Source organism: Hylobates moloch, unplaced genomic scaffold (genome assembly GCF_009828535.3).
Source record: "Hylobates moloch isolate HMO894 unplaced genomic scaffold, HMol_V3 SCAFFOLD_20, whole genome shotgun sequence".
NCBI classification, from domain to species: Eukaryota; Metazoa; Chordata; class Mammalia; order Primates; family Hylobatidae; genus Hylobates; species Hylobates moloch.
Window position 1 is genome coordinate 31143320 of NW_026652295.1, and position 16513 is coordinate 31159832.

A 16513-nucleotide genomic window follows, 5' to 3' on the forward strand; every position below is an offset into this window, starting at 1 on the left:
AGTTATATTCTCTTCCCACCCATGTTCTTCAAGGCCTTAAGCACCCTAATTTAAAATCCCCTAAAACAAAGGAAATTGTCACTAGAAGGCAAGGAGGCTGAGGCTCTGACCTCTTAATAGAGGAAGCTTTTGGAAAGGAGCCAGTGAGACAATGATAAATGGTAAGGGTGTCCTGCAATAAGCTCTATCAGTCAGCTCTGTGACAGGGCTACCTTTCAACCAGTAAAATCAGATTCCAATGCCTTTTCCAATCTTGTCCTGTCTCCTCCCACCTCCAGCCTAGCCTTCTTCCTCTCAGGGTCAGGAGGAAAGAGCTATGTCTAAAGACAGGACCTCTCTGAACAAAGGGTCTGGGTCGCAGCCCATCTTCCCCTTTCCCCCTGGGTTTCCTCACCTTTCTGACTCCTTTGACGGATGATAAGGCCCAGCCCGAGGAAGATCAGCCCCAGCACGAAGCCTCCAACGCCACTCAGCATCTTGCTCTGGGCAGATTCAGACTGAGCCCCTAAGGAGCAGAGCCTGAGTGTCAGTGTTTGTCCCACACCCCATAGCATCCCTGCTGAGGAGCTGAAGTCCAGTCTGAGGTGCAGGAGGTGAAGGCATCAAAGGAAGCTAGTCCTCCTTTCAGACCACCTCTAAGGGAGAGAAAGCCAATAGGTCCTTGGATACAGTGAGTAGGTGAGAGAGTGGGGGAGTAAATCTCTGCTCCTCAGGAACTCACCCATAACCTTAGACCCTAAGATCTCAATCACCAGCCCTAAGAATCAGTCCCTCAGAGCTGTCAGGATTGGGATCCAGAGCAATAGTATGTAGAGTAATTTCCCTAGCATCTGGAAAGGCGACGAGATCAGGATTCTTCTGATGCACTTGCCATGGAGCAAGAAGCGCTCTAGTCTCCTGTGATTCCCAGCTCAGTAGTGACATCAGGGACAAGGAATGGGAAGGAATGGGTCAGAAGGAGCTCTTTGTCTTGTGGGGCCCATAGTAACAGAAACTCAATATCCCCTTACGCCACTCCACGGTGATGGGGCTCTGGAGGCTGGGGTGCTCCACTTGGCAGGTGTAGACGTCTCCACGCTGGGGAGTCATTTCCAGCATCACCAGGATCTGGAAGGTCCAGTCACCGTTCCTAATAAGAGGGGTGGACACAACGCCGGCTGTCTCCTCCTGATCGTTCCGAAACCACCGGACTTTGATCTGGCCTGGATAGAAATCTGTCACCGAGCAGACCAGAAGGTTGTGGTGGTTGAGGGCCTCTGTCCTGGATGGGGAGATGGTCACTGTGGGCTCCACTGAGGGCAGTAACAGACAGGAAAAGACATAGAAGTGAGATGTGAGATCACACAGCATGTCTACCATAAGGAAGGTCCCTCCTTGGAACCAGAGTGGAAAGATACCTGGAGTCCAAGTCTTGGATTAAGGTTCATTCAACAAATACAAATTTGACAATCACTGAGAATCCAAAGATAAACAACATACCATGGTCCCTGCCTTTATAGAATGTGCAATCTAGTAACAGACAGCAAAAAACAAAAAGAATGTTATTTCAAAAATTTGTAATATTTGAAAAAAAAAAGTAGGCAGGCCTTCAAAACAAATAACACTGATCAAACATATTTGCCCATTCCTTTATCTTCTCAGATTGCTGCTCATAGTAAAAAAGATGACACATCTTTCCCTGCCTCTTTTTTGTTTGTTTGTTTGTTTTTTGTTTGTTTGTTTGTTTGTTTGTTTGTTTGTTTTTTGAGACGGAGTCTCGCTCTGTCACCCAGGCTGGAGTGCAGTGGCGCAATCTCGGCTCACTGCAAGCTCCGCCTCCCGGGTTCACGCCATTCTCCTGCCTCAGCCTCTCCGAGTAGCTGGGACTACAGGCGCCGGCCACCACGCCCAGCTAATTTTTTGTATTTTTAGTAGAGACGGGGTTTCACCATGGTCTCGATCTCATGACCTCGTGATCCGCCCGCCTCGGCCTCCCAAAGTGCTGGGATTACAAGCGTGAGCCACCGCGCCCGGCCTTTCCCTGCCTCTTTACAGATCTCATCCTTTACCTTTCAGGCCACTTTATTGTATTTCCTTTATTCTCTTAGTGTGAAATTATAGTAAATATTTAATGTGTGCTTTCCTTATTTAGTAATATGTTCTCTCATTTTCTTTTTTTCCTTAATTTCTTTTTAATGCCCAAGTGAGTTTAATTACTAGCTGTCTACCCCACTCCATTTCCTTGCTATTGAGAATTACTTTCTTGTTTTGAAATCAGATATTATCATGTACATTCTCTATAGAAAATATTCTGAGATCTGTGCAGAGGTCTGCCTGGGTTAATGAGCCTGTAATGTGAACATATACATATAACTGGGATTTGCTGAGGTCAGCAGGTTGCACCCCAATTAGACGGCACTCTTGAGCCATCATCCGGAAGAAATCACGGTTTCTGCTTGGACTTGAACTTTTTTTCAGGTTCTCCTTCCTGGAGTCCAGCTGAAATCACAGTCAGCTATGTGGGCTTATAAGATTTGTTCATCTTAAACAGACTGGGAGTAAAAATAGAGGGCACAAATTTACAAGAAAAGATGATAAAATACATTTTATGGAAATAGAACTGAAATAGCAAAAATATAAGTACTTGCTGGCATTAGGATGTGAGTCAAAAGAAGGCAAGGGAGTAGAAAGTAAACTAAAAGTTTTGTGAACCTGCATAGATAACACTGGGGTCAGACTAGGGATTGATTAATCAGTGAATTTTCAATGCCCCATTAACATGGAGAACAAACAGGAATAGACTCATTGCTGCTTCTGGTCGAAACTGGCTTTAACAAGGCCCTCTGTCCCTTAGACTCTATAGATGAGCAGTGAGGAACATAAGAATGTTGTATACTTTGGGAGGCTTAAGATCTTGGTGAGTAATTGTGGGTTGATTACTTAAAGTGTTTATCATGTACCAATATTAGGATATATAAAGTGGTGATGCTAATATCTAATGCACAAGTAACTGTGAGATTAAATGACATAACATATACGGTATTTGATAAGGCAACTGTCTAGAAATAAGTGCTACCTGAATGGGTAAAATTGACTTTCAGAATGCTTATTCCTGAAGTGGATAGTGATGGGGGGAGGGGAGATCCTAGGCCAAAACAACCTGAAACTATTTTTATCCAATAATTTAATGGCTTCAACCCATTTATTCCCAAACTTCTGCTCTTTGCATTGTGCCATTTGTTCAGCTTTTCTAAGAAATTAAAACTCTGCCTTACAACATCATTCAAGCATTGTTTTTATTTTTAGCAAACACTTTTTTCCTCAGACTTTGTATTCACAAATTCTATTAAGATCCAAGTCAATAAGAGTTTACTTTAAAACATTAAGCAAAATGATAGAAAATAATTAATAAAGTCCATTTTAAGCCTCTGTTTTTTCTTGAACCTAAGTGGATTGGCAGCTGAGTATATTTATTCATGAATTTAACAGAAGATCATTGAGCTCATACCACATACCAGTCAATGTGTCGGGTACCAGGCATGCAATAATTTAAACAGTCTCTCGCCTCAAAGATCTCCGTCATGAGTGATAGCCATTTAAGAAAACAGAATTACGACGAATAATGATTTGAAGCCAGAAAGTCAAAATATCTTATTTCGCAACTGTAATTGCTGGATGCCCCGCGCGCAGTTGTGGGGCAGCCCTAACTCCACCAGGCCAAGCCTGAAGCTTCCTGCAGCGCGAGCTGCGCACATGGGCCTTGCTGGGTGGGGCAGTACTAGCGGGGCAGGCGGGCAGGGGAAGTGGGTGGGCATTCGGGGCAGAGAGAACTGCTTAGTAAAGGTAAGGCACGAGGAGGCAAACGCACAAGGCACGAGGCGAGAAACCTGCAGAGCAGAGGACGAGGCCGACGGACGGGGAGGCTGGGGGGACACTAGGCAGCCTGGCCAACTCTGCTTGTCCCCCTGCTCTGCCCTAGGTCCCCACCCCTCCGGTGCACCTGCCCCCACCACCCCCGCCGCCGCCTCCTGTCTCCTGGCGTGGAATGAACGAGGCTCAGATTTCAGAGGCCGCGCCCCATCGCCCCTCCCGGCACAGAGAGACTCGGGGTCCCGGCCAAGGGTGCGCCTCACGGAGAGTCAACCACGCTCACCTCTCCTCTGCAAGATCCCGCGGTACGCCACCTCATAGTTGTGTCTGCACACCGTGTCCAACTCCGCCCGGGTCCTCTCCAGGATGTCCTTCTGGCTGTTCCAGTCCTCGGCGACAGGCCGCCCCTGCGGCGTCAGCGCCCGGTACACCCTCACGTCGCTGTCGAAGCGCACGAACTCCTCTCGGTTATAGACGTATCTGGTCACAAGACGCACGCGCTCCGTCCCGTTGGTGAAGTAGCACATGCCCTTAAACTGGAACACGAAATCCTCTGCGGGGAATCACCGGCCGGTCAGTCAGGCCCCGGCCGGGCCCCAACCCGGCCGCCCCCGCAGCCGCCGCCCTGACCCGGCCCTGAGCTGTGGAACCGCCCGCGCGACCTCCAGTTCCCGCCGGCCAGTGCCTCGCGTTCCAGACCTGGGATCCTCCCGGCGGCTCTGCCCAGCCCTGCCCGCCCTCTCTGGGGGCTTCGGGAATCCGCCTTCCTACAGGCAGGAAAGGGCGGAAAGCTCTGTCCCTGCCGGAGCCTGCGAACCGAGGGAAGAGGCAGTCGGGCTGATTTTACATGGACCTCTGCACTTAGAGGGAATCAGGGCGCTCTCGCATGAAATCCCATTTTCCATTGAGCTCCTGGAAACCTCAGAGATAAAATTATCCACATAAACCTGTGAGTTGAAGGGAATGATGAGACAGGTCCAGGAATTAAGCCTGTCCTCGTTCTGATATGCGTATTCTCTTGGTCCCTCGGTAAAATACCTTCCTTCCCATGCCTGGATTTACCCTCCCGAATGCCATGTGAGGTTCACTCACTTTCATGTTAGAAAGAACCTACACCTCCGAGTCCTAGAAAGAAACATTTATTCATGGAAAGAGCACAAGCTTTTGAATTTGATAAACTAGATTCCAATTAAGCTGTGGCAGTCACCAGCTCGGGCAGGTATGTAACAGAATATCCATATCACAAGTATAATTGTGTAAAAGAAAATCATGATATCTACACACAGGATGTTAGAAGGAGTGAGAATTTATGTAAAGTATTGTTCTGTGTCTGAAATGAGTGGTTTCACAATATGTGTTACTTCCCTTCTTTACATCCTCCTTTCTGCTAAATTCAGTCCACCGACTTGGGTCTCTGAATCCCACTCAAGTCACCATTTGCCCATAAATCAGTGAAACTTGAAGATCCCCTGTCTGTGGTCAGCCAGTCAGCTTCCCTCAGTACCAAGATTTTGCCTCCACAAACGCTCCACTCGGTCAGGAATACAGACAACTTTCCTCACATATGGAGACTACAGACACCATTGCTGCCTCACATTTCCCAATGCAGGAGACCATAATATTTAGTCCAGGCAAAGTCTTGGGGCACGCCTAAATAACAAATCCTGCTGTGTCTCTGGAGAAATTCGTATCTTCAAAAATAACCCCATGCTCACTTTGTCCTATCACTGGTAGTAAATGTACACTTTGTCTCTTCCTCTCCTCTCTCCATCTCTTCCAGGCTTAAGCCTGTAGGATGGGGATCGGACTGTGCTCACCTCATCACTAAAAGAGAAATGGGAATGCAACATCGTTCTCTTTCCCCAAAGAGAGGAAACGTTGATGAAAGATTGTGTCCGAGATCATGGAGATCACCATCCCCCTACCCCAGCCCAAGGAGAGCCTGTTCCCAGAGTGGCGGCTCTGGAGAGCAGTGGCCCTGCACTTACCGGGAGAGTCTCTGCCCTCAGCCACTGGGGTGCTCAGCATCGCCAGCATCAAGGTCACAGTTGCTGCCCGAAGGCCTCCAGGGATCCGCAAAGCCTTCTTCCAAGACATAATTGAGACGAAGGGAAAAGTAGTGGTAGTCAACGCAGCTTGGACCTGATGGATCTGATGTACCTGGCAGAAAGAATAAAAACCTGTGGATGTTTCCGTGCGTGGCAGGATTGGATGGTCCTTTGGAAAGGAACCAATCAGCACTGGAGCTGAAGGACCTCATCTGTCTCTAGGCAGACATTTTTTTGGTGAAGGTTCTCAATCCAGTGCCTGGCACTGTGACGTCTTCAAATTGCACTGGATGAATATTTGAGGTGAAAACTTTCTCTCAATTATAGAAGAGCTGAAGACTGAATGCCTAAGGGATTTTAAGAAGCCAAAGAAAAATGCTATTCAACAGTAAACATCTTTGTAATATTGATGAAAAACAGGTTGTTTTTATACTTGGGATTCTTTCAGTAGGGCAAATTAAGTGGGGATCGTATTTCAGGAGAGAGAAAATTGCTGTCATAGAAATTTTTACTGCTGTTGTCTTAGACACACCCTGAGGAGCCTTAAGTTTTGGTGAAAAGAGCAAAGTTGTTAGAAGGAAATAATGGTGAATTGCAGTTCCACCACTAAGGTGCTTTAAGAGAGTCAACAAATAACTGAATTTATTTTTGCCCCAGGATTCTCTTTGTAAAATGTGGGTCATGTTTCATGCATTTTACAGCTAGATCTTCACATACACAAATTTAAGATTAATATGACATGTTTAATATTACAAAAGGCTCCTCAACTGTTATGTGTAACTATCATTAATATGTAGAACAAGAAAACAAGCCAAAAAAATTGACACCCACCTCTGCTGGTAAATGATTCTTCATTATGCAAGAATGTATTGTATTTATGCTCTTCGAGTAAAAGTATTTGAAAAGTTAATTAAGTTGACATTTCTGTTTGAAGTTCTTCAGCTGTTTAAATCCTCCCTGAACCATGAAATGGGTGCATCTGATATCAGCAGAGGCACAGTACCCAAACCTTTACAGTATTCAGACACAGTCATGTTTAGCTTTGAAGAGAGAGAGCAAAAGCTGTAGAGAAGCATTTCCTAGGTCCTGATAGTATTAATGATGGAGAAATTGTTTAGTCACAGATTGTACTGTGCCAGCCCTAAATATCAAATCCCAAATGGCAGAGGTATCAATGTGGTTTTTTTTCCATTTTTAAAAATTTATTTAACAGTTCCTTATGGACATATCCACATCAATGTGTTTTTATAAATAAACTTATAATCAGGCTCCTCTTGCCAGTGACTAGGGGCAGTACTAATGGTTATAAAGCAATTAGAACAATGCCTAGTGTGGGCGGCAAGCCACCCAGGTGCCGAGGCAAGAGACCGAGGGCACGAGCTGTTCCAGTATAATAAGGAAAATATATAAAATAAGAATAGTTATACTAGATATAGATCATAGATACGATTATATATGAATATCATTAATCATTAGTTTGTAGCAATTACTCTTTATTCCAATATTATTATCATCTTCGCTGTACAATCATAATCTAGGAAAAACCAGGCCCTACAGAGATAGGAGCTGAAGGGATATGGTGAAAAGTGACCAGAAGACAAGAGTGTGAGCCTTCTGTGATGTCCAGACAGGGCCACTAGAGGGCTACTTGGTCTAGCGGTAACGCCAGCACCTGGGAAGATGCCCGTTGCCTAGCGCACCTTGGTCTAGCGTTAGCGTCAGTACCTAGAAAAAGCACCCGTTACTTAGTTAGAGAAGACTCTGCTCCACCACCTCTTGTGGAGGGCCTGACATCAGTCAGGCTTGCCTGCAGTTATCCGGAGGCCTAACAGTCTCCGTGTGATGCTGTGCTTCAGCGGTCACGCTCCTGGTCCGCTTTCATGTTCCACCCTGTACACCTGGCTCTGCCTTCTAGATAGCAGTAGCAGAATTAGTGAAAGTACTAAAAGTCTCTGAAATGCAGAAATAATGGCGTAAGCTATCTCCTCTCTCTCTCCGCCTCTGCTGCCAGACAGGGAAGGGCCCCCTGTCCAGTGGACACGTGACCCATGTGACCTTACCTATCATTGGAGATGGCTCACACTCCTTACCCTGCTCCCTTGTCTTGTATCCAATATATAATAGCGCAGCCTGGCATTCGGGGCCACTACCAGTCTCCACGTCTTGGTGGTAGTGGTCCCCCGGGCCCAGCTGTCTTTTCTTCTATCTCTTTGTCTTGTGTCTTTATTTCTACGATCTCTCGTCTCCGCGCACAGGGAGAAAGACCCACAGACCCTGTAGGGCTGGCCCCTACAGCCTGGCAAACATTATTTCTGACCTCAACCAAGACAATAAATATCTCCACCTCTCTTCTTCTCTCTCTTTCTCTTTCTCTTCCCGAAATTTTAGGTTCTGCTTTTAAAGTAGAGAATACAATCTAAAATTAGAATATAAGTTTACCAGGTAAAAAGAAGCAGGGAAGAGGCAACAGCAAGAGGTTTGCAATAGTGGCACATGAAAGCGTTGAGTCACTCCAATATTCTGTATAATTCAATGCATAATTCTAGAGCACCCGAGACTGGGAAAGTTGCCACTGGGCGTCCAGCAGCAGTGGTGTACTCAGGATCAGGGTAAGCCCATTCTAAGGAGGGTCTCCACTGCTGTGATGGACGCATAAAGGAGGAACCATACGCACACCTGGAATGGAGCTGGGGCAAGGAAGAATAGGCAGAGAGACCTGAAGTTGCCCTCAACGTCCTTCCTCAGCCCCCACATCAGTGCCCCTCAGAATAGAGGTCTCTAATCCATCCTCTCCTTCCTGTCTAAGGGAAAAAATTCCCACAGGTTTATTCTGAGGCAAAGGCTGCGTCAGACCTGGGGATTCCCCAGTCTCACAGGCCTCTTTGCACAGACTTTTCAGCTAGCAACAAGTGTCGCTTTAGAGCCTTTTTCTGATTGACTAAAACCTCACTGGAAAGGTTTTGCTTTGGGCTTCTGCCAGCTGTGTCTGCCTGACCCGGCCTTCTCTACCTGACCCAGCCTTCTCTCCAGTTGTCTACCCTGGCCCTATCCCTGCTGCATTATTCAGGGCATTCAGGCAGAAAAAGACCAGAGAAGAAAGAAACTAGGTCAAGCATCCTTATTCCGAGTGTCTCACCTGAATCGCCTGCCCAGCCTCTGTGGGGGCAGAGCAATTAGAGCATTTAACCCTTATAGGTAAATGGGCTAAAAAGTCACTGCCATTAGTAGGGAGGGTCAGGGTTACAGTAGGGAGACTCTGTTCAGGGGACATCCTCTCTTCCTTCAGGTTGGAAGAAAAAGTTGTGGACTCCTTCTTTGTGAAAATCAAGGGAGAAATCATCTTCCCTGGTCAGCATCTCTTGGAATCTGTGCTTGGTCAGTGGAGTTGAATGTGAACATAGGAGCCAACCTGTCACCAGAAGGACCATCCAGGACCCTACCCTGCATTTACTTCAGGAATCAAGAATCACTGTATATTCTGAAAGGTTCTGTGGCCTCCTTAATGCCAATGGTAATATAACTAGAAATGCTGTCCCCAGAATATTGTTTTCCTTTAATTAAAATTTATCAAGCAATTATCCTTAAATTTTTAAAAATCTCTGTGAAGCTTCTTACATATTTCTCTTATATCAACTTCCAGGTAACCAGCTATATATAAGAATTTTTCATGGCACTTATAAACTAGGTCCTTTCTCTTGGCACAAAGTTATCTCTTTAAAATCTCAGTCTAGACAATCTGAAGAAAGAGCCAAACCAGTAGTATTCAGGGGCTGTGTTCAGACAGTGCCTCCCACAAGCAAGTGGCCATGGGGAAACTCCAGGGTGGAAGTCAGGTAAGAATTGGAGGATGATGGAGGGTGAAGGAGTAGGAGTATGGGAAAAGCTTTAGCAGGAAGGTAGAAAATCAGGTGATACAAAGCATTTGCAACATTTGAGGGGAAATGAGGAATGTGGGTGATATGGGTGCAGAAGCCCAGACCTCACCAGTCCCATGGCTCCTCATGCTGTATGAAAATAGCCATTGAAGACAGAAAAAGACAGGGACAAAAACCCAAGCTGCCTGCTGTGGGTATGCTGTACAATGAAGCTTTGTTTCCTGATCTGTCTTTTCAGGTTCCTTTTTCCTGTTAGTCTCCTCATCCCGCATTGCCTCAGTTGGACCACTAGTGATTAAACCACCCAGAGCTAAGCTACACATGTCACTCTTTCCAACACACCTCTGCTTGTCTCTACTTCTGGTTCCCTAGTGATGCCTGGGATATTTCCAGAGACAGCTCTTCTCCCAGCCTCTAGATTAGTAGTCACTATGTTCCTTCATTCCCAGAAAAAACTTAAATATCTCTCTGTGAGATCTTTATAATGTCTCCTTCTTCTATAAGTTCTTACCAGTAAAGGGAGGCCCTAATATTCAGTCACATAAAAATATATGTAGTTCTTGAGTACTTAAACCCATATCCAAGTACTCAAGAACTCATGTGTCCAAGAACTCAGCTCAAGGCCATGGTTCATGCAAAACAGCAACATTAGCAGTAATATTTTGGGGAGAGTACTCTTATATCCTCAAATAGGAAAACTTAAGATATTCCATTTAAACCACAATGACATATCACCTCACATCAGTCAGAATGGCTAGTATCAAAAAGACAAAAGATAACAAGTGTTAAGGATGTAGACAAAAGGAAACATTTGTACACTGTTGGTGGGAATGTAGATTAGTACAACCATTATGGAAAACAGTATGGAAGTTCCTCAAAAAGTTAAAAATAGAACTATCATATGATGTAGTAATCCCATTTGCAGGATGTAGACAAAGTGTTTAAAATCAGTATGTTGAAAATACACCTATACGCCTATGTTCCTTGCAGCATTATGCACAATAGTCAAGGTATGGAATCAACCTGTGTCATTCAGCAGATGAATGGATAAAGAAAATGTGGTATATACACACAATTAAATCCTATTCAGGCTTTAAAAAGAAGGAAATCCTGTTGTAAGTCAAAAAGTGACTGAGGCAGGTCTCAATCAATTAAAGCTTTATTTTGCCAAGGTTGAGGAATACACCTGGGAAAAACACAAAACACAGGAGCATCTGTGATCCATGCTTTTGCCAAAGAGGGTTTTGAGAACTTCAGTATTTAAAGGAGAAAGAGCAAGCAGGAGGGGAAGCAGAAAAAAAAGGAGGAAGAGGAGGCCATGACACAGTGGTTACATTCCCGAGTCTTTGATTAGCTTCAGTAAATCTACATTTTACCTGTGAAAAGAGAGTAGAGGAAAAAGTTGATTATAAATTATCTTATGCTCAGTAAATCTACATTTTACATAAAATTAAGGAAATGTGAAAAGAGGGAAGGAGTAGAGGAAACGAGGTTATGACACGGGGTTGTGAAATTACCGTTATCTGTTTGGCAACAAAAGGAAGACAGTATTGGTGCCTCAGTCCTCAAGATTAACTTTCCCTTGGCATAACAAGTTTGGGGTCCCAAGATTCTATTTTTCTTTCACACTGTTATTTGTGACCACATGCATGAACCTAGAGGACATTATGCTAAGTGAAATAAGCCAGACACGGAAAGACAAGTAATGCATGATCTTACTTATATGTGGAATCTAAAAAATCCCATTTTTGAATTGAATTGTTTCTTTATTTTATTTTATTTTGTTTTATGTTCTGGAGTACATGTGCAGGACATGCAGGTTTGTTACATGGGTAAACGTGTGGCATGGCGGTTTGCTGCACCTATCAACCCATCACCTAGGTATTAAGCCCAGCATGCATGAGCTATTTATCCTGATGTTCTCCCTGCCCCTACCCCTCACAGGCCCCAGTGTGTGTTGTTCCCCTCCCTGTGTCCATGTGTTCTCATTGTTCAGCTCCCACTTGTTAGCAAGAACATGCAGTATTTGGTTTTCTGTTCCTGCATTAGTTTGCTGAAGACAATGGCTTCCAGCTCCATCCATGTCCCTGCAAAGGACATAATCTCATTCCTTTTTGTGGCTGCGTAGTATTCCATGGTGTGTATGAACCATATTTTCTTTATCCAATCTATCACTGATGGACATTTGGGTTGGTTCCATGCCTTTGTTATTGTGAATAATGCTTCAGTAAACATACACATGCATGTATCTTTATAATAGAATGATTTATATTCCTTTGGGTATATACCAAATGATATGGTTTGGCTGTGTCCCTACCCAAATCTCAACTTGAATTGTATCTCCCAGAATTCCCACATGTTGTGGGAGGGACCCAGAGGGAGGTAATTCGATCATGGGAGCCAGTCTTTCCCATCCTATTCTCATAATAGTGAATAAGCGTCACAATATCTGATGGGTTTATCAGGGGTTTCTGCTTTTGTTTCTTCCTCATTTTCTCTTGCTGCAGCCATGTAAAAAGTGCCTTTCATGTCCCACAATGATTCTGAGGCCTCCCCAGTCATGTGGAACTGTAAGTCCAATTAAACCTCTTATTCTTCCCAGTCTCCAGTATGTCTTTATCAGCAGTGTGAAAACGAACTCATATAGTAAATTGGTTCCAGGAGTGGGGTGTTGTTGAAAAGATACCTAAAAATGTGGAAGCAACTTTGGACTGGGTAACAGACAGAGGTTGGAACAGTTTGGAGGGCTCCAAAGAAGACAGGAAAATGTGGGAAAGCTTGGAACCTCCTAGAAATTTGTTGAATAGCTTTGACAAAAATGCTGATAGTGATATGAACAATAAGGTCCAGGCCAAGGTGGTCTCAGATGGAGATAAGAAACTTGTTGGGAACTGTAGCAAAGGTGAGTCTTGCTATGTTTTAGCAAAGAGACTGGAGGCATTTTGCCCTTGCCCTAGAGATTCGTGGAACTTTGAACTTGAGAGAGATAATTTAGGGTATCTGGCAGAAGAAATTTCTAAGCAGCAAAACATTCAAGAGGTGACTTGGGTACTGTTAAAAGCATTCCGTTTTAAAAGGGAAACAGAGCATAACAGTTCAGAAAAACTGCAGTCTGGTGATGCAGTAGAAAAGAAAAACCCATTTTTTAGGAAAAATTCAAGCCAGCTGCAGAAATCTGCATAAGTAGCAAGGAGCCTAATATTAATTCCCAAGACCATGGGAAAATGTCTCCGGATCATGTCAGAGACATTCACAGCAGCCCCTACCGTCACAGAACCAGAGACCCAAGAAGAAAAAGTGGTTTTGTGGATCAGGCTCAGGGTCCCCGTGCTGTGTGTAGCCTAGGGACTTGGTGCCCTGTGTTCCAGCTGCTCCAGCCGTGGCTGAAAGGGGCCAATGTATAGCTCAGGCTGTGGCTTCAGAGGGTGGATGCCCCAAGCCTTGGCGCTTCCATGTGGTGTTGAGCCCATGGGTGCACAGAAGTCAAGGATTGAGGTTTGGAAACCTCCACCTAGATTTCAGAAGACGTAGGGAAATGCCCAAATGCCAAGGCAAAAGTTTGCTTCAGGGGCAGGGACCTCATGGAGAACCTCTGCTAGGGCAGTGTGGAAGGGAAATGTGGGGTCATAGCCCCCACATAGAGACCCTACTGAGGCACTGCCTAATGGAGCTGTGAGAAGAGGGCCAGCATCCTCCAGACCCCAGAATGGTAGCTCCACTGACAGCTTGCACTGTGGGCTTGGAAAAACCACACACACTCAAAGCCAGGAGGCTGTCCCCACACCACAGAGCAGACTGCCAAACCATGGGAAACACCTTAGTGAGACCTGGAGTCAAAGGAGATCATTTTGGAGCTTTAAAATTTGATGGTGGCTGGGCGCAGTGGCTCATGCCTGTAATCCCAGCACTTTGGGAGACCGAGGGGGGCTGATCACAAGGTCAGGAGATTGAGACCATCCTGGCTAACACGGTGAAACCCTGTCTCTACTAAAAATACAAAAAAGTTAGTCGGGTGTGGTGGCGGGTGCCTGTAGTCCCAGCTACTCAGGAGGCTGAGGCAGGAGAATGGCGTGAACCCGGGAGGCAGAGCTTGCAGTGAGCAGAGATCATGTCACTGCACTCCAGCCTGGATGACAGAGTGAGACTCCATCTCAAATAAATAAATAAATAAATATTTTTTAAAAAATAAAATAAAATAATTTGACTGCTCCACTGGATTTCAGGCTTGCATGGGCCCTGTAACCCCTTTGTTTTGGCCAATTTCTCCTATTTGGAATGGCTGTATTTACCCAATACCTGTACTCCCATTGTATCTAAAAAGTAACTAGCTTGCTTTTGATTTTACAGGCTCATAGGTGGAAGGGACTTGCCTTGTCTCAGATGAGACTTTGGACTACGGACTTTTGGGTTAATGCTGAAATGAGTTAAGACTTTGGGGAACTGTTGGGAAGGCATGATTGGTTTTGAAATGTGAGGAAATGAGATTTGGAGTGGCCAGGGGAAGAATAATATGGTTTGTCTGTGACCCCACCCAAATCTCAACTTGAATTATATCTCCCAGAAATCCTACATGTTGTGGGAGGGACCCAGGGGGAGGTAATTGAATCATGGGGGCTGGTCATTCCTGTTCTGTTCTCATGATAGTGGATAAGTCTCACAAGACCTGATGGGTTTATCAGGGGTTTCTACTTTTGCTTCTTCCTCATTTTCTCTTGCCACCGCCATGTAAGAAGTGCCTTTTGCCTCCCACCATGATTCTGAGGCCTCCCCAGTCATGTGGAACTGTAAGTCCAATTACACCTCTTTTTCTTCCCAGTCTTGGGTATGTCCTTATCAGCAGCATGAAAACGAACTAATACACTCAGTAATGGAATTGTTGGGTCAAATGGTATTTCTGGTTCTAGGTCTGTGAAGAATTGCCACACTGTCTTCCACAATGGTTGAACTAATTTACATTCCCCCCAACAGTGTAAAAGTGTTTCTTTTTCTCTGAAGCCTCTACAGCATCTGTTGTTTCTTGAGTTTTTAATAATCACCATACTGACTGGCATGAGATGGTATCTCATTGTGATTTTAATTTGCATTTCTCTAATGATCAGTGATGTTAAGCTTTTTGCATATGTTTGTTTGCTACATAAATGTCTTCTTTTGAGAAGTGTCTGTTAATGTCCTTTGCCCACTTTTTAATGTTTTTTTTCTTGCAAATTTGTTTAAGTTCCTTGTAGACTCTGGATATTAGACTTTTTTAAGATGGATAGGTCACAAAATTTTTCTCACATTCTGTGGGTTGTCTGCTCACTCTGATAATAGTTTATTTTGCTGTCCAGAAGCTCTTTAGTTTAATTAGATCCCATTTGTCAGTATTTGCTTTTGTTGCAATTGCTTTTGATGTTTTTGTCATGAAGTCTTTGCCCATGTCTATGTCTTGAATGGTGTTGCCTAGATTTTCTTCTAGAGTTTTTATAGTTTTAGGTTTTACATTTAAGTCTTTAATCCATCTTGAGTTAATTTTTGTATAAGGTGTAAGGAAGGGGTCCAGTTTCAACTTTATGCATATGGCTAGCCAGTTCTCCCATCACCATTTATTAAATAGGGAATCCTTTCCCCGTTGCTTGTTTTTATCAGGATTTTTGAAGATCAGATGGTTGTAGATGTGTGGTCTTACTTCTGAGTTCTGTATTCTGTTTCATTGGTCTGTTTTTGTACCAGTACTATGCTGTTTTGGTTACTTCAGCCTTGTAGTATAGTTTGAAGTCAGGTAGCATGATGTCTCCAACTTTGATTTCCCTGGTGGGGTAGCACAATCATTCACCACCTCCCTTGGCTAGGGGTGGGAGTTTCCTTATCCCTTGTGACTTCTGAGTGGGCTGTTGCTCCACCCTGCTTTTCTTCACTCTCCGTGGGTTGTGCCAACCGCCTAGTCAATACCAGTGAGAAAACCTGGATACCTCAGTGGAAGGTACAGGGTTCACTCACTGTTTCCATTCTCCTTGGTGGGAGCCACAGACCAGAGCTACTTCTAATCAGCATTCTTGGCCCCTCCCTTGTCTTTTTATTGTTGAGTTTTAGAAGTTCTTTACAAATCCTGGATTTTTTTAAAGAGACAGTGCCTTTCTATCTTGCCTACTTGCCTAGGCTGATCTTGAACTCCTGGGCCTAAGTAATGCTCCTGCCTTAGCCTACCAAGTAGCTGGGATTACAGGTATGAGGCACCATGCCTGACCATATTTTGGATATTGATCTCTTACGAGATATGTGCTTTTGTCAATATCTTCTTTCATTCTGTTGATTACCATGTTTACTCCATTGACACTGTCCTTTTGTGCACAGAAGTTTTAAAATTTTTATGTCACATTTATTAAAGAGAAAGTTCAAGACATGATATAGAAGAGTAATAGGAACATGTTTGTCCATATAGTTGCCATTCAACTAAATTAATTGATTTCTGTAATGTGCCATTTGGGGCAAAAGCAATAACATTGTAGAATCTTTCCAAGAGATTCACTTTCTATTTTCAAAGACCAACAATTCAACCCAAGTGAATTACTGCAAAAGCATCCTGACTGGTCTCCTCGCCTCTACTTTATAATGTAGACATTGCTCATAAATCCAAGTTAATCTCTCTGAGAATTAGTTCCTTCAACTGCAAAATGAGAATATCTATTCCATGGAGTAATGCTGAAGATTAAATGAGATGGCAAATATAAAGCACCAAAAATAGTGTTGAACACATAGTAGATA

General features: G+C 44.2%; 1 protein-coding gene across 2 annotated transcripts in view; it reads right to left on the bottom strand.

The window, feature by feature from the left end:
* LOC116460315 (HLA class II histocompatibility antigen, DQ beta 1 chain) overlaps positions 1-16513 on the bottom strand; it is a 198197-nt gene that overhangs the window by 139641 nt on the left and 42043 nt on the right. The window contains exons 2-5 of one of the 2 annotated variants that reach the window (XM_032141378.2): positions 5838-6009; positions 4133-4402; positions 1011-1292; positions 395-505 (exon numbers count right to left, since the gene is read on the bottom strand). In XM_032141378.2, coding sequence (XP_031997269.2) covers positions 395-505; positions 1011-1292; positions 4133-4402; positions 5838-6009 — 835 coding nt within the window. Of the gene's footprint in view, positions 1-394; positions 506-1010; positions 1293-4132; positions 4403-5837; positions 6010-16513 lie in introns of those variants that run through there. The other variant, XM_058432348.1, reaches the window with a different exon arrangement.